The sequence below is a fragment of the Fragaria vesca genome, linkage group LG6 (assembly GCF_000184155.1).
Source record: "Fragaria vesca subsp. vesca linkage group LG6, FraVesHawaii_1.0, whole genome shotgun sequence".
Classification (NCBI taxonomy): domain Eukaryota; kingdom Viridiplantae; phylum Streptophyta; class Magnoliopsida; order Rosales; family Rosaceae; genus Fragaria; species Fragaria vesca.
In genome coordinates this window covers 17,555,444-17,573,795 of record NC_020496.1, presented here as the reverse complement: position 1 = coordinate 17,573,795, position 18,352 = coordinate 17,555,444, and the positions used below count along the sequence as shown (strand labels likewise).

General features: G+C 39.7%; 2 protein-coding genes across 2 annotated transcripts in view; one reads left to right on the top strand and one right to left on the bottom strand.

Moving 5' to 3' along the window:
* The first annotated feature begins 2,645 nt into the window (after window positions 1–2,645).
* Window positions 2,646–12,217, top strand: LOC101293320 (pre-mRNA-processing-splicing factor 8-like). The gene is made up of 15 exons (XM_004303246.1): window positions 2,646–2,887; window positions 3,402–3,525; window positions 3,628–3,720; window positions 3,825–4,215; window positions 4,407–7,813; window positions 7,899–8,152; window positions 8,511–9,127; window positions 9,210–9,316; window positions 9,417–9,671; window positions 9,766–10,239; window positions 10,481–10,642; window positions 10,733–10,930; window positions 11,056–11,334; window positions 11,432–11,674; window positions 11,781–12,217. Exons 1-15 carry the CDS (start codon window positions 2,646–2,648, stop codon window positions 11,970–11,972), a joined length of 7,038 nt encoding a protein of 2,345 aa, XP_004303294.1. The 3' UTR covers window positions 11,973–12,217.
* Window positions 12,218–15,099: 2,882 nt separating this feature from the next.
* The window catches only part of LOC101295068 (U-box domain-containing protein 35-like), an 11,989-nt gene continuing 8,736 nt past the window's right edge, over window positions 15,100–18,352 (bottom strand). The window contains exons 10-18 of the mRNA XM_004305457.1: window positions 17,320–17,382; window positions 17,108–17,270; window positions 16,876–16,972; window positions 16,623–16,747; window positions 16,244–16,325; window positions 16,021–16,150; window positions 15,716–15,873; window positions 15,202–15,562; window positions 15,100–15,117 (exon numbers count right to left, since the gene is read on the bottom strand). Coding sequence (XP_004305505.1) covers window positions 15,100–15,117; window positions 15,202–15,562; window positions 15,716–15,873; window positions 16,021–16,150; window positions 16,244–16,325; window positions 16,623–16,747; window positions 16,876–16,972; window positions 17,108–17,270; window positions 17,320–17,382 — 1,197 coding nt within the window. The remainder of the gene's footprint in view (window positions 15,118–15,201; window positions 15,563–15,715; window positions 15,874–16,020; window positions 16,151–16,243; window positions 16,326–16,622; window positions 16,748–16,875; window positions 16,973–17,107; window positions 17,271–17,319; window positions 17,383–18,352) is intronic.

Sequence of the window (18,352 nt, the reverse complement as noted above, 5' to 3'; positions counted from 1 at the left end):
ACACAAATTAAAACTACATAAGCATGATTATTGATTGAATAATTTGAATTCAAGTTTAGATCAATCAAACGACATGAAAGTAGATTCATACTAGATGTAAAAAGGTGTTCGTCTCCCTGCCACCAAATTGTACAGAGAACAGAGTATATACTGCTTGATGAGTTGATGTCTTAAGGATCAATTCTCAGATTCTCAGCTGTATGTATAAGGACGAGAATAAAACCTAAAAATGCAACAAGCCAACAACACAGTAGTAAGTACTTAGTACCTAGTACTAAGAGTCTAAGAATGGAACAACCAAACAAGGACACAAGAAAACAACACAGTATTATTCATTTATTCATCGAATGATTTGAAGTAGAGGTTTGAAGATTGAAGAAGTATACGTCGTCAAGAGATGACGCCATGACTGAACAAAAGAGAGGGAGTCGACGGTGAGGTCGCTGACTGGCAGAGTCGCAAAGAATGGGGAAGTCGCTTAGTTTGGGAGATCAAAACGATGAGGTCACTGAGTTTGGGATAGATAGAACGGCGAGGAGGTCGATGAGTGTGGGAGAGGCAAAACGGCGAGAAGTATCGAATTGGGAATCAGATTAGGTTTTCAGTTTTAAAGCGTTTTAGTTTTTTTTTTTTGTTGTTGCCGCATCCTCCGCCTAGTCTAGCCTTCGCCTTGGACGCGCCTTGACCGCCTCGATAGCACCTTGACCGCCTAGGCGGTGCCTAGGCGACCCTCCGCCTAATTCAAACGCTTTTAGGAAAATCCGAGCGGCTTAGCTCCGCCTATAACCTGGGCGGCGCCTAGGCGGAGCCTTTTAGAACCTTGCTATTGGGTGCCTATTTTACTTTAGCTTTAGGATTAATTATCCAGTTAATTAACCACTCTTGTTTCAGCTTCTATTATAACTAATTAAGAAGTACCAAAATAATATTATTCAAAACATAAAATTTCAATATCGCATCATACACATGTTGGAGGGATGAATGCATATTTATCACTTTCTAGCTTGTCTCATGCATGATCAATTAATGTAGTAAAGCCAAGCAAAAAGGTACGAATTCATATCTAGGATGTTGTTCAATGATGATCGACGCAATATAGGTTAATTAATTGAAACAAGTAAAAAGCAATTTCCTGTACAATATAATGACTACAATATGGTTTTTCAGATTCTTGTTTTCTTAATCGATCATGCTCGATAAGGAAGCCTTCACATTGTTTCCTTTCCTTTAGAGTTGGGACCCTTCCTCGCTCCCTATATCATAAGAAGTTAAGAACTAGGATGGGTGAATGAATGGCACACACTTACACACGAATTGTTTCACGATTTCTGTTAAAGCGGTTCTCACTTTCATTAACCCTTGATGTTGAAGAAATTAGGGTTGGGCTCCGTCCTAAACCGGAACTAATTTTCGAAAGATTGGACTAGACCGACGACTATTAAACCAGACCAGGTTGGATGCTTTTGAATGCAGAGACCGGTAAAAGCTTAGACTGGCAAAAACCGGCCGGTCTTGTCGGTGCTTCTCCACTCCCACAAATGTAACCACTCGTCTTTCTCTAACGAAAAACTCCACATGCAGAGCGAGCTTGACATGATCGTTGTCACGACACTACCTCCCTCTCTAACCTGGTCCGTGACCTCAACTTGCTCCTCAACGTTCTCCACTAGTCAAACGCCACCCGGCTCCGAATCAGCGACTTCGAGTTCATGAAGAAGGCTTTGGAGTCTCTCCTTCAATTAGCTTCTTGAAGACGATAACAAGGTCGCGAGCCTAGTTGCCAAAGAAGGAAACATGGCGTATTTGATTCACTTGCTCGATTCACAAGTTGAACCTCACTCAAACATGAACGACTCTTCCAAATGCCCAATATAAAGTTCTAACTATGAAGAGACGACACAACTATGGTTGATGATGGTCGACAACTCAACAATTACCACTTTCCAGTCGTCTCATGTGTCTCTGATGATGGATGTTGCGATGTTGCGTGATTGAGTTTAAGATTTGTGATTTAGTCTAGAATTGGTTTGGGGGTTTTAGAATTGGGTTTTATTTTTGCAATCTCATGTGGTTACTCTTAAGAGTAGTATTCTAGAATCGTAAACATTAACAATTAGTCTATGACACCTAACTACTACCGGGTTTTCAGGCCGCATTTTTTTTGCTAATCTTGGGGACCGGGACCGATCCGGCACATATTAGGCCCGGCCTGGAACGGACAGAAATAACATATTTTCAACAAAAAAAAAAGAGCTGACCCGGACCGACCGGTTCTGATCGGTTTAGCCACCTATGGACGAAAAGGCTATACAAGACGCCCACTTTCATCCAGCCTCCTCGTCACGTGCCACCGCCATTCCATCTCACTTGCAAAATATAAATATCAGCGACTCTGCACCCGTAGTTGTAAATCCAACCTCCTCTTCTCTCTCATCACACTGAGACTGAGAGAGAGACCCAAACCCTCCAAAACCCTAGAAATCTGGAACCGCCATTGGAGCTCCACAAAGCTCCACCTTCACCGCGAAGCAACGCAACCGGGGTCAGCTCTCTACGCCTCTCCTCACCGTCCTTATCCGTAACCTCCCACACCTTAACCGCTCGGCTAGGGTTTTCTAGTGTCGATTTAGTTTCTGGTTCCCGATATGTGGAACAACGGCCAGATTGTGCCGCCTGGCACCGGTGGCTCGTCGATTCCGCCACCGCCTGCTGCTCAGCCCTCTTATACGGTGCTGCCGCCTCCGGCAGATGCCGAGGCCGTGCTCGAAGAGAAGGCTCGTAAATGGCAGCAGCTCAATTCCAAGCGCTACAGCGACAAGCGCAAGTTTGGCTTCGTTGAGACGCAGAAGGAGGACATGCCTCCGGAGCATGTCAGGAAGATTATTAGGTCTGTTTCTTTTGTTCTTAGCCTTCATTTTTTGGTTATGTATCTAATTGATATTTTCGGATTTCGTCTTTGTTTTCAGATACTTGTATTTACTTTGTGATTGTGTTTATTCCCTAGTGAAAATCTAGAAATTAGTGTGAATCTATGTCGGGTATGAATTTGTACTAGAGGTTTGTTTGCTTCAGGTGTTTGTGATATGTGAAATTTATTTATGGGTTAAAAAGCGTTATGTGTGGAACACTTAAAGAAGCAGTAATAAAATGAAGCATAGGAGGAGCTGGATTTGGTGATCTGGTGATTTATGTGCTGTAAATGTTTGTGAAAATGCTTTGAATGAAATTTGTTTGTTCTTCAAGCATGAAGTTCTCATCGATCTGATAATTTAGACTTTGCATTGTATCTTAGTGATAGGAATCTTTAAACTGTGTATTGTTTTTGTATTGGCTTTTGTCATGAATCTAGTATAGTAGTGCTCTGAATTGCGTAGTGTTTAACTTGGTGTTTCTTTTTACAGAGACCATGGGGACATGTCCTCGAAGAAATTCCGTCATGATAAACGTGTGTATCTAGGAGCACTTAAATTTGTTCCGCACGCAGTTTACAAGCTTCTCGAGAATATGCCAATGCCCTGGGAGCAGGTATCCGTTCTTTGTCTATCCCTTTGTGTTTTCATATTTTGATCTACGTAAACTACAAGTTGGTACTCTACAACTCATTTTATCAAATTAATTTTGCAACAGGTCCGTGATGTGAAGGTTCTGTACCATATTACTGGGGCAATTACATTTGTGAATGAGATACCTTGGGTTGTTGAACCTATATATTTGGCTCAGGTGCTTATCCCTTATTATTCTGCTGCTGCTTTAATTAGAGATTGGTAGCCTGTTCTATATCATTTGTTGATTTTTATTGAATAGTTTTAATTTAAAATTTACAGTGGGGTTCCATGTGGATTATGATGAGAAGGGAGAAGAGGGATCGTCGACATTTTAAAAGAATGCGGTTTCCACCTTTTGATGATGAGGAACCTCCATTAGATTATGCTGATAATCTGTTAGATGTTGATCCTCTAGAGCCAATTCAACTGGAGTTGGATGAAGAAGAAGATTCTGCTGTTTATACTTGGTTTTATGACCATAAACCTCTAGTCAAGACAAAACTCATTAATGGTCCAAGTTATCGGAAATGGCATCTGTCACTTCCCATTATGGCAACTCTCCACCGGCTTGCAGGACAGCTGCTTTCTGATTTGATTGACCGCAATTATTTCTACTTGTTTGACATGGAGTCATTCTTTACAGCAAAAGCACTGAATATGTGCATTCCAGGTATATATCTTTATGTCCATTCTTTTCTTTTTGCTTAGATGCATAAGCGAAGATGTTGCTTAATACATTCTGCTAGTGGTGTATATTGCTTATGAAGGGTGCAAACTCAATTCCGTAGAGGTGTATATTGGTTTAGAAATGTGGATTCTCTTTACTGTTTCATTAGACTCAATTTACTACACTATTTGCAGGTGGGCCTAAGTTTGAACCGCTGTATCGGGATATGGAGAAAGGGGATGAGGACTGGAATGAGTTTAATGACATTAACAAGCTGATTATTCGGTCACCTCTCAGAACAGAGTACAGAATTGCATTCCCTCATCTCTACAATAATAGACCTAGGAAGGTAAAGCTCTGCGTGTATCACACACCCATGGTAATGTACATAAAAACTGAAGATCCTGATCTACCTGCATTCTATTATGATCCCTTGATACACCCAATCCCCAGCACAAACAAGGAGCGACGTGAAAAGAAAGTTGATGAGGATGATGACACTTTCATATTGCCAGAAGGAGTAGAGCCATTTCTGAGTGATACTCAGCTCTATACTGACACAACAGCAGCTGGAGTTTCCCTCTTGTTTGCACCACGCCCCTTTAACATGAGATCTGGCCGGACTCGCCGTGCAGAAGATATACCCCTTGTGTCAGAGTGGTATAAAGAGCATTGTCCTCCTTCCTATCCAGTTAAGGTTCGGGTCAGCTATCAGAAGTTGTTAAAATGTTTTGTGTTGAACGAGTTGCATCATAGGCCACCCAAGGCTCAGAAGAAGAAGCACTTGTTTCGATCACTCCAAGCTACTAAGTTCTTCCAAACTACCGAACTTGATTGGGCTGAAGCGGGTCTTCAAGTCTGCAAGCAGGGTTATAACATGCTAAATCTCCTAATCCATAGAAAAAATTTGAATTACCTCCATCTTGATTACAATTTCAACCTGAAGCCTGTGAAAACCTTGACAACCAAAGAGCGTAAGAAGTCCCGTTTTGGAAATGCTTTTCATCTTTGCCGTGAGATCTTGCGGTTGACAAAGCTGGTAGTTGATGCCAACATTCAGTTCCGTTTGGGTAATGTTGATGCCTTTCAGTTGGCTGATGGCCTGCAGTACACTTTCTCTCATGTTGGTCAGTTGACTGGTATGTATCGTTACAAATACAGGTTGATGCGTCAGATTAGAATGTGCAAAGATTTGAAGCACTTGATTTACTACCGCTTCAACACGGGGCCAGTTGGGAAAGGACCTGGATGTGGATTCTGGGCACCAATGTGGAGGGTCTGGTTGTTCTTCCTTCGTGGCATAGTTCCTCTTTTGGAAAGGTGGTTGGGAAATTTACTTGCTCGGCAATTTGAAGGGCGCCATTCAAAAGGAGTGGCAAAGACTGTAACTAAGCAGCGTGTGGAGAGCCATTTTGACTTGGAGCTTCGAGCTGCTGTCATGCATGATGTTCTTGATGCGATGCCTGAGGGAATCAAGCAAAATAAGGCCAGAACTATATTGCAACATCTCAGTGAGGCATGGCGTTGCTGGAAAGCAAATATTCCTTGGAAGGTACCTGGTTTGCCAGTTCCCATTGAGAATATGATTCTTCGCTACGTCAAGTCAAAGGCAGACTGGTGGACAAATGTGGCTCATTACAATCGTGAACGTATAAGAAGAGGTGCTACTGTAGATAAGACCGTTTGTCGAAAGAATCTCGGAAGATTAACTCGCCTATGGCTGAAGGCTGAGCAGGAACGTCAACACAACTATTTGAAAGATGGTCCATATGTTACCCCAGAGGAGGCAGTTGCAATATACACGACAACTGTGCATTGGTTGGAGTCAAGAAAGTTCAGCCCCATCCCATTTCCACCTTTGTCGTACAAGCATGATACCAAGCTACTTATCCTTGCTCTGGAGAGGTTGAAGGAATCATATAGTGTTGCTGTGAGATTGAATCAGCTTCAAAGAGAAGAGCTTGGTCTTATTGAACAAGCGTATGATAACCCGCATGAGGCATTGTCTCGAATTAAGCGTCACTTACTCACTCAGCGTGCCTTCAAAGAAGTTGGCATAGAGTTCATGGATTTGTACAGCTATCTCATTCCAGTTTATGAGATTGAACCTCTTGAGAAGATTACAGATGCGTATCTTGATCAATATCTGTGGTATGAGGGTGACAAACGTCATCTCTTCCCGAACTGGATCAAGCCTGCAGATTCGGAGCCGCCTCCTCTCTTGGTTTATAAATGGTGTCAGGGAATAAACAATTTACAGAGCATATGGGACACTGGTGACGGGCAGTGTGTTGTCATGCTTCAGACCAAGTTTGAGAAGTTCTTTGATAAGATTGACTTGACGATGCTAAATAGGCTTCTACGTCTAGTCCTTGATCATAATATCGCTGATTATGTCACCGCGAAGAACAATGTGGTATTGTCCTACAAGGATATGAGTCATACAAATTCTTATGGTCTTATTCGCGGTCTTCAGTTTGCTTCCTTCGTTGTACAATATTACGGGCTTGTGCTGGATCTGTTGCTTCTTGGATTGACTCGAGCCAGTGAGATTGCTGGTCCACCCCAGATGCCGAATGAGTTCATCACTTATTGGGACACAAAGGTGGAGACCCGACATCCTATCAGGCTGTACTCTCGGTACATAGACAAGGTGCACATCTTGTTTCGCTTCACTCATGATGAAGCCCGGGATCTAATCCAGCGATATCTCACTGAACATCCAGATCCTAATAATGAGAATATGGTGGGATATAATAACAAGAAGTGCTGGCCAAGAGATGCTAGAATGAGGCTCATGAAGCATGATGTCAATCTTGGGAGAAGTGTTTTCTGGGATATGAAGAACCGTCTTCCTCGAAGCATCACAACTTTAGAGTGGGAGAACAGCTTTGTTTCTGTTTACAGCAAGGATAATCCAAATTTGCTCTTCAGCATGTGTGGATTTGAGGTTCGCATACTTCCCAAGATAAGAATGAGCCAAGAGGCATTCAGCAACACAAGAGATGGAGTCTGGAATTTGCAGAATGAACAGACAAAGGAAAGGACTGCAGTTGCTTTCTTACGGGTTGATGATGAACACATGAAGATATTTGAGAATCGTGTGAGGCAGATCCTTATGTCGTCAGGGTCTACCACATTTACAAAAATTGTCAACAAATGGAATACTGCTCTGATTGGTCTTATGACTTACTTCCGTGAAGCGACTGTACATACACAAGAGCTGTTAGATTTACTAGTCAAGTGCGAGAACAAAATTCAGACCCGTATTAAGATTGGATTGAATTCCAAGATGCCTAGTAGGTTTCCACCTGTCATATTTTACACACCAAAAGAAATTGGAGGACTTGGTATGTTATCCATGGGTCACATATTGATTCCCCAAAGTGATCTCAGATACAGTCAGCAGACTGATGTTGGTGTGACACACTTTAGGAGTGGTATGAGTCATGAAGAGGACCAGCTGATTCCAAATCTGTACCGCTACATACAACCTTGGGAGAGTGAATTCATTGATTCCCAGCGTGTTTGGGCAGAATATGCACTTAAAAGGCAGGAGGCTCAAGCACAAAATAGGCGTCTGACCCTTGAAGATTTGGAAGTGAGTACTTGATATTGCCTGTGTTTTACAGTTCATACAGTTTCTGTGCTCAATTTATTCTGATAATTTTTTCTTCAATTGACAGGATTCGTGGGATAGGGGAATTCCTCGCATAAATACTTTGTTCCAGAAGGACCGGCACACACTAGCATATGACAAAGGGTGGAGGGTTCGTACTGATTTTAAGCAGTACCAGGTCTTGAAACAGAATCCTTTTTGGTGGACTCACCAAAGGCATGACGGGAAGCTTTGGAACTTGAATAACTACAGAACTGATGTTATTCAAGCTCTTGGAGGTGTAGAGGGAATCTTGGAACACACCTTATTTAAAGGAACATAGTAAGTTTGGTTTTCAAATTAGTCTTCAATATTTAATGTCATCCTGTACCTCTTTGTTAACAATTACATGAATCCAAATATATGGCTTGTGAAGAAGAGCAGCCAATTAAGTATACACAGCCATTATATGTAGGAAGACTGGTACATACTAATTAATGTAATATACCAAGCTAATTGAATTGGTAGGTTTCTTGTTTCGTTAGAGCTTAGAGCTTAGAGGTGATATGTCTGAATGGTAAAGAACTTGAAATAATGGATATAAAATTTGATTCTTGCATGCATTGTTAGTGTGGTCATCATTTTCTTCTGAGATTCAGATATTTAACTGCATCTCACCGGCTCTACTTTTCAATTTCAGCTTCCCTACCTGGGAGGGTCTCTTCTGGGAAAAAGCATCTGGTTTCGAGGAATCGATGAAGTACAAGAAGCTGACCAATGCACAGAGATCTGGGCTCAACCAAATTCCCAATCGTAGGTTCACACTTTGGTGGTCGCCAACCATTAATCGGGCTAATGTATATGTCGGTTTCCAAGTGCAGTTGGATCTTACTGGGATCTTTATGCATGGAAAAATCCCAACCTTGAAGATATCCTTGATTCAAATATTCCGTGCACATTTGTGGCAAAAGATCCATGAAAGTGTTGTCATGGATCTCTGTCAGGTTTTGGATCAGGAGTTAGATGCTTTGGAAATTGAGACTGTGCAGAAGGAAACAATTCATCCCAGGAAGAGTTACAAAATGAACAGTTCTTGTGCTGACATTCTTCTCTTTGCCGCCCATAGATGGCCAATGTCAAAACCTAGTCTTGTGGCGGAGCCAAAGGATGTCTTTGATCAGAAAGCAAGCAACAAGTACTGGATAGATGTACAACTACGATGGGGAGATTATGATTCCCACGATATTGAACGTTACACCCGAGCCAAGTTTATGGATTATACAACAGACAACATGTCTATCTATCCCTCCCCCACAGGTATGTGGTCTTTTCTGGTGTCCTTTATGATCCAGACTCTGGCACGTTGATCTGTGGAAGTAATTGTGATTGTTTCATGCAGGGGTGATGATTGGTCTTGATCTGGCGTATAATTTACATTCTGCTTTTGGTAATTGGTTTCCTGGGTCCAAACCCCTGCTTCAGCAGGCAATGAACAAAATAATGAAGGTACCATCCTTTTCTTTTACTGTTTGGTGATTTTTTTGTAGTCCTCTGATTGGATTATCTTCAGGAAGCAGGCAACTAACTGTCCATTGTGCCCTTGCAGTCAAATCCAGCTCTGTATGTCTTGCGGGAGAGGATACGGAAAGGATTGCAGCTTTACTCTTCGGAACCTACAGAACCTTACTTATCATCCCAGAACTATGGGGAGATTTTCAGCAATCAAATTATTTGGTTTGTTGATGATACTAATGTGTATCGAGTTACCATCCACAAGACATTTGAAGGAAATCTGACTACAAAACCAATTAACGGTGCAATTTTCATATTCAATCCAAGGACTGGGCAGCTGTTCCTGAAGGTACGTTTGACTTGTATGAATTTGTGAGGTTGTTTTGCCTGTGTCTCTGAGGTGTTTGTTATTGAGCTTTATATTGTATGTTGCTACTTGGCAGGTCATCCACACAAGTGTGTGGGCAGGACAGAAGCGTCTTGGTCAGTTGGCCAAGTGGAAAACTGCAGAAGAAGTTGCTGCACTTGTGCGCTCTTTACCAGTAGAAGAGCAGCCAAAACAAATTATTGTGACTCGAAAGGGAATGCTTGATCCACTGGAGGTCCACTTGTTGGATTTCCCGAACATTGTCATAAAAGGAAGTGAGCTGCAGCTTCCTTTCCAGGCTTGTCTCAAGATTGAGAAATTTGGTGATCTGATATTGAAGGCTACTGAGCCACAGATGGTTCTTTTCAACATTTATGATGATTGGTTGAAGAGTATATCATCATATACTGCATTCTCTCGGCTGATTTTGATTCTTCGTGCACTTCATGTAAACAATGAGAAGGCAAAGATGTTACTGAAACCTGACACAACAGTCATTACTGAGCCACACCACATCTGGCCTTCTCTCTCCGATGATCAATGGATGAAGGTAATTTGCTGTTATAAATCTGATAGCATGTAGTTGTTCATCTTTTATTGATTTGCATATCTAAGTCTGAAATGCATGTTGATTTTAAATGCTTTTGATCTAAAGATTGCATGGTATGTTGCAAGCTTAAGGTCCATTTGAATCAGTTTATGTAAATAGATGCATTTCACTCCACTTCTCCAGTTGTCCTGCTCATTTGCTTGTGCTTTTGCTTATGGGTTGTTTGCGATGTGTGGTGCAGGTTGAGGTTGCTCTAAGGGATCTGATTCTCTCGGACTATGCAAAAAAGAATAACGTGAACACATCGGCTCTGACACAGTCTGAGATTCGTGATATCATTCTTGGAGCTGAGATTACTCCTCCTTCACAACAAAGGCAACAAATTGCAGAGATTGAAAAGCAGGTAATGTATCTTTTACCATGTTTTGGTTTTTGTTTGAAGATTGCATTTGAACTTTGCATAAATGAACTTGTGTAAAATTTCAACTTTCAGCATAAAGAAGCAAGTCAGCTGACAGCAGTTACTACTAGGACTACGAATGTGCATGGTGATGAGCTCATTGTCACCACTACTAGTCCTTATGAGCAAGCTGCATTTGGGTCCAAGACTGACTGGCGTGTGAGAGCAATATCGGCTACCAATCTCTACCTTCGTGTCAACCATATATATGTGAATTCAGAAGATGTAAAGGTAAGAGTTTTCTTCAACTATTACGGCGCTTTTGTTCTTGGGAAAAAGTGATGAAATTGCTTTATTTTTTGTTCATTTTTATCGATTGCTCTATTTCTCAAGTTATGCTGTGTCATTTGCAACAGGAAACGGGTTACACTTATATCATGCCGAAGAACATATTGAAGAAGTTCATATGCGTTGCGGATCTGAGGACACAAATTGCTGGCTACTTGTATGGTGTAAGCCCACCTGACAACCCTCAGGTCAAGGAAATTCGCTGCATTGCCATGCCACCGCAGTGGGGAACCCACCAGCAAGTCAATCTTCCAACAGCTCTTCCCGAGCATGATTTTCTCAATGATCTGGAACCTTTGGGATGGATGCACACACAACCAAACGAACTTCCTCAGCTTTCTCCTCAGGTAAGTTTCTTGGAGTGCCAGCTAGTTTGAATGTTCTGACTTCTTGTCATGGAAGTGTAAGAAAAAAGAGAATAACCTGTGCGGTGTTCTACTGTAGGATTTAACCTCTCATGCTAAGATCTTGGAGAACACCAAGCAATGGGATGGGGAAAAGTGCATCGTCTTAACTTGCAGTTTCACTCCTGGTTCCTGCTCGTTAACTGCATACAAACTCACTCCATCTGGTTATGAGTGGGGACGGGTCAACAAAGACACAGGAAGCAATCCACACGGTTACCTCCCAACTCATTACGAGAAGGTCCAAATGCTTCTCAGTGACAGGTTCCTTGGTTTCTATATGGTAAGATTGTCATATCCCATTTTCATATTTGCTACCAAATGATAATCTGTATTCCTGTATTTGTATTTTGTGGGTTGTCATCAACTTTTTATTTTATGTTTTGTAGATTCCTGATAATGGTCCATGGAACTACAACTTCATGGGTGTGAAGCATACTCAAGGCATGAAGTACGGGGTCAAGCTTGGGACACCAAGGGAGTACTATCATGAGGACCACCGGCCGACCCATTACCTTGAGTTTAGCAACATGGAGGAGGGTGACACAGTGGTGGGAGATCGTGACGATACCTTCACATAAGTAGTCTTTGTTAACTGGAGTAGTGTAGCCTACCCGTTTGTAATGCTTGTGCATGTTTTTGGTGAAGGCCTGTAAATATTTGATACAGAGAGGCAGTTTACAAGTTTTTGATATGTTAAAACAGATAGGAATTGCTGAGGTATCAATGGTAAACAATATATGCTAAGCATTCCTTTAATATGGATCAATTGCTATATTCTTGATTAGGTTGCTCTTTTCAAGTGATCATACAAAAGGTAGAAAGTTCTCCTGTGCTTTTGCCCCTGTTTTCTCTTCCATCTCTTTGACAATTTGCTAGCAAACACAGAGGATCAGTGTGCGTACTATGTTTGTGTCGAAATTTATTTGCATAACGCAGTCCTGTACTTGTGCAGCTCCTCGTTTGCTTTGTTGCGCACTTGCGCTTTCCTATGGAACCATTTTATGTGGTGCAAATATAAGTGGTGAAGCACTTAAGAAGTTGTACTGTACGTGCCCCTATGAGGTGGGTGGATACACAATGGGAATAAGTAGGTTTTTGGTTGGTCATACAAACGCAACTTAAGTATCAACGCCAAGCGCTCTTCGTTTTTCAGAAGTCAGGTTTCTCCTGGGAATTCAGACTTTCTGAGCAGTCGTTCAAGAAACCCTAAGGGACAAAATGGCAATAGGTCACCGATCAATATCACGTCGCCGGTAATATTTTCCATCTCAATTTCAACAATTGCATGTTATCAATTGAAAACTTAGATCGTTTTGAGTGCATGTATATGATTGTGTAACTAGTTGGGTTGGTATTGTTAATGAGCTTCCTCTCTCTGTGTCATGGCGTTGGCTAATGTTATAGAACTCTACCGTTACAACTATATATGCTTGTGGTTCTTCCTCCGATCCATCCACTTAGAAAAATGAAACCAAATATTCTGTCTGCAAACCCTTAATAAACACAGCTAGAAGCATTAAACTTTCATAGGATCCACTCTGAACTCATCAAAAGAGTCTGGATGATCTTTGATCTCGTCCATGCAACTATTTGACCATTACTGTGGATCCCTTGTTCATCTCAGCGTTATTTAGATTGTTCTCTTATTTTCTTCATTGGGATCCTGATTTTAAGCTTCCCCATATAGTTAAACTTGTAAGGCCACAACCCACAACCATGGGAATGAAGTATATAGTGTCTTTAGTTTTCTTCTTCCTTGTATGAACTTAAGTTTCTCCGATTATATGTAAGCCACGACTATGAGAATGAAGTATACAGTTGGCACTGTGGCAGTCTCCTAGAGTGAGTTACAGACAGAAAATGAATCTGACCCTAGCGAGCTCCAAGATTGTATGATGCTGTAGGATTCCTGCATGTTAATTTTTTGTTTTTGTTTTTCAGTTGTGGAGATAGATTCCTATTTATCAACCCTGAGTCTGCTCCAGTTCTTTTCAGATAGGATGATATGTTGAGGTTCTTGAAAAGAATTGAAAAGCTAATTATACAGTTTGACACATGAGAGTAATTTTTGCAAATATATTGAACATGAAGTGGGAATGTATCAATGTATTTTATATAAATTCACTGAAAACTCTAAAATTCACTGAAAACTTCGTTTCCAGTTAGCTTAAGCTTTGGAGTCTGGACTAGTTGCGAGTCCACTTGTCAGTATGTTTTAAGCAAGTTGTTCAAAATGTGTCTCCTTAATCAGTGTCATTTCATGTTGCAATCAATTTAATCACAGAATTTTATCTCCATTTCAAAACATCATACTTAAAAAACATGAATAAAGCTATGGGTTTCAACAACAGGAAACAATATATGTTTAAAACCAAGAGAAGAACCTAATAAGATTGAACTGACGAACTATTGTAAACCTCTATCAAGTGAAGTTATAGCTAGATACCATTCCTTTTGTATCTTAGAGATTATATGTTCCTAGTATTTAATGATTTTTACATATGAATTGTTAAACTAAGTCAAAATATATTTCGATGTCTATATTCATACAAAGTTTGATCAAGTCTTTACCACTATTTCCAGAAGTAATATATTACAAAGCCTTAATTCAAGTAATTTCCCTTCAAACAAAGTCTTCCATTCTTGCCTAGTATTTCTCAGCTATCGCTCAAGTTCTTTCCTCTGGTGCCTAATTTATCTAGTTCCATCTGTCCTTTGCTATCTTGTAAAGGAATGCAGATCTCCTCAATCATAAAATACCTAATGTGATGCAATGAACAAGAAAATCAACTGTAGAAGCTGTTGTGGAAAGTTGATTGAGTAAATTTAATTTCAAGTTAGTCATGTCTCAATCTATATTGCTATATAAAAGAAATTACACACTTTCTGTCTAACTAATTCAACAAATAAAAAGTGTAAAACTGATTTCTTTTCTTTGAAAATTTCTTCTTTCTCCTACTGTAACTACTTACAGGTCGATGATAACTTCAAGTTGACCAACTAATTCTTGAACCACACCACTCTCTCTAAGTAGTTAGCTGCATTGCCGGAGCTGATTCGGATTAAGACTCGAATTTGTAGTTCTTTTGAGATGCAAGAAGAAGTGCTCCGAGAGAAACAGAAAGTGGATCTTACTTTTAACATGAGTAAGTTCCTATAATTGTGAACTAGGTAGTAAGCCCGCGCGCTGCTGCGGGGTGACAGCTAGGTGATTTGTGTGTGGAAAAGTGGAGTAAACCATTCAAAACTTTAGGTAATGGATGTAATCCAAAAAAAAGATTTATCAGTCCATTTTTGTACAATCGAGATGTCTGAAAGTAAAATTGAATTTACATACAAAACGGTGAACAGTTGTACCCATTAAACATGTTTACCGAAAACCATTTCTTTGTAGCGATTACAACACCTTTGATTTGGCAGCTGATATACATCTCACAGCAAAAACAACTATTTTGCACCAAAAGTCATTTCCCTGTAACGATTACGAAGCCGTACATTTTGGTTGTTGATATACACATACACACCAAAAACTATTTTACTATACAGATTACATTAGCTCCAGTTCCTAGCTAACATGTCATTTGAAGAAAAGAGGGCATTCTTCACACACCATTATTCTTGCAAAAAGTTGACCGCCAAAAGCATAGTTAGACTATTACAATGGAGCCATCTTGTCCAACTTATTCTAGTTTCCCTTTGTCTTTGCTACTGCATCCTGCCTCTCTGTCAGGTATGATGTTAAGTCATTAGATATTTCAGTACACACATTAAGGAAGAATAGATGGACACTGTAGTAAATATTGATACCTTTTTGCTTTCTTCGTGGATCCCAACAGTTGACTCAGAGTGCTTTCTTTTGGTGACCATGATTTTCTCTTTGAGGGAAGTTTCTCTGATGTCTTCGCTTCTTCTATCTCTTGGTGAACCTTTTTCAGTGTCGGGGTAAACAGCTCTAACCATGAAATCTTCCTTGTACCAAACCCAATCTTCCATATTTTGTATTTTGTGCATTGTATCAAGGATGATTTTCGGGATGACGGTTTTATCTGTGTTTCCTTCATCTATCAACTGGCCACAGGGTTTTCTGAAAAGTATCTCTGCGGGTTTTCCTATGAGCATGGCCAGAGTTGAATCGTCTTCATCTTCGAGACGAATTTGCATCTTGTACCTGTAATGGTAACATCCATCATAAAAATTTTACGCATGCGATATTTAAGATGAATAAGGCCATGCAATCAACATAGAAACTTTTAGTATTAGTGGAGTTATTTAGACAAATGTATCTTAGATTTAGTTAATCATAAAATTTTCTTTTGCTTACATTGGCTTTCCAGCTTGCTCTCCATGGTTTGGACATTTATTCAGTACAGAGTCGGATCCCATTTGTAGTTTTACTCTACAGATTGGGCAACCAAAGTAGTACCACCCTTCGCGAGTGATGGTTTTTGTAATTTTAGCTCGACATGTGAACGTGGAATCCTGTGTTGATATAGACATTTTGAAGTAACATATGACTATTAGTTTTAATATTTTTAATATACATAACAATAGGTGCACAACATTATGTCCTTTTAGAGCTTCAAAAGAAAATAAATACATAAATTATGTTCTTTTAGAAGTTGCTACCTTGTTTTCATCTGCATCCTGTAAGATGAGGTTGCCGATATTGATTATGTTTGATGTTTCTGTGATAGAAGAACCTGTGCTTTGGCCTGAGCTTGGTATTAATTTTGGGGCATAGTTCGGGCTTGAGAACCTGCAATTTTATTAAGGTGTACGGAATTTGGTATTAGCAAACAATGAAGACCGAATGTCGATTATGGCCATATTTTTATCTTTAAATGTGTACCTTGTTTGGTATTCCTGTAACTCAGGAATATTTGGATTGATGAAGACACAGCTGTCCAAGCTTGTGTTAACCACTATTTTCTCTGAGAATAGACAATAGAAGTAATTTAATTGTGAAAACCCAGCGGAAAGATAATATCTAATTTCAGTGAAAGCCATAATGCAATAATAGAGGAAAGAAGAGTAGAAGAAAAAATAACTGAAAGAACTATCATTTATAGCTCGTTATGCAATTGAAGCAATAAAAGTTTAGCTTGATGTTGTTCACTTTCTATTTTTTTTAGAAAATGAAAACCCAGAGATGCCATTAAAAATAACGATAGTTCTTTCGAAATAATAAATAGTATGATCTCGTCGAGAAAATGGACATTTGTTCTTACTTGCATATGTGGCCACTTTTGAACTCGTAATGACTATCACAGCTGGAGGGGGTAACTGAAGTATCTTCTCTGCATCAAAGTCAAGTGCGAGTTCTCCCCAAAGTGTTGCTTGTAGCTCTTCATTCCTAGGGAAAACAGTAAACACATACGGCAGTAGAGTTGTGTGTAAATAAATATATCAAATAACTGAAATTGTGTATTAAACCTTTAGATAGTTAATGTATTTATAACCTAAATATTCACGATTTGGTACCTTGTGTTTTGTATTCGTAGTTCCCGTGTTTTTGCCAATTGTCCTCTGACAGGAGTGTCTTGAACTTGATGCATCTCCTTTATAAGCCCGATTATATCTGCTTAGCAAAAAGACAATGTTTAAAATGTATGAAGTTTTATTAACAATGAAATATTAGAATAAAATGTGAACATTATGTACATATTATATAACTTTAGTGAACACTTTGATTGTGATATATATCGAATTGTACCTGTCAATATGGTGTCTTTTTTGTTACGTGCAGGAAGTTCGTTGTAGTCCAGTAGGTTGAAGCAGTGTATGGGTATTGCCGGAAATTCTTCACGCATCAGTTTGAACACAGTTTTATTGTTTAAACTGCAGTTGTGCTTTATGTGGCACAACTTGGTGAGACTCTTGATTTTTCATGATCCTAAATTTGCTTATTTCATAAATAGGACTTACCGCCATATTGCTCAAGACATCTTCAGTGTCAGCTTCCATGACCACGGCATGGATAGAGTCACCCTGTATGTCACAATTGATGGATATAATAAGTATATTTAATAATTATATAACATATAGACAATAATTAGAAATGATTGAACCGGTGCTTGTAAAAAATGATTGAACTATTATAACAATTACATATTGGTCGACTAATACGCATCCCAAGCCATCGTATCGTTGGACAGGCCTGAGAACCTTTCCTCTCCACATTCGAGATACCCGAACTTTTATCTTTACGCCACCCGTTCCAGGAACGATGTCATGAATCCGGGAAGTTAACATGGTGCAGAAGCATATCCTTTGAAAAAAGAAAAAACTCTTAGTGATCAGCGGCAGCGATAGTGTTAAATATTAAGCATAAAATTGTAATTAGACTTGAAGAGGCATTTTATGGTTGCTGGGTTACATAGAAAAGATGATTTGCACCCTTGAAAGCAAGTTAGGATATGATTGAGTCAATATGGCTAGCAAACACAATTGAATTGTTTTTTTATCTGAGGATGTATAAAGATATCACCCACTGCTGAAAAAATCACAATAGAACTGGGGTACCATATTCAATATTTGAATGTACTGGCAATTTTACACGCAGCCCATCGCATTGCATTTCATTGTTAACCTTTAATCTACTAAAAACTACTAATCCCTTCCAGCTGCAGCAATATAGCATATGTAGCAGGACATTTAAAAATTGGAATATTAGTACTTATAAAACACTAAGACAATTATAAAAGCACACTAAGACAATTATAAAAGCAGGGAAAAAATGGAAAAACAAAAAGAAAAAGAGGAAACAGAAAGCGGGATAACACAACCTCCACCGCCGAAGCAAACAATATGTAGAACAATGGAGAAAATCGATTCGAACCCTTTAACAAAAACCTGAATGAAACTAAGTAAAAAAGGGAAACTCAAATTTCCCATATAACCTACCCACCAGAAGAAACCCAAAGGCACACTTGATCTCGATACTACCTCTACCTGTGAA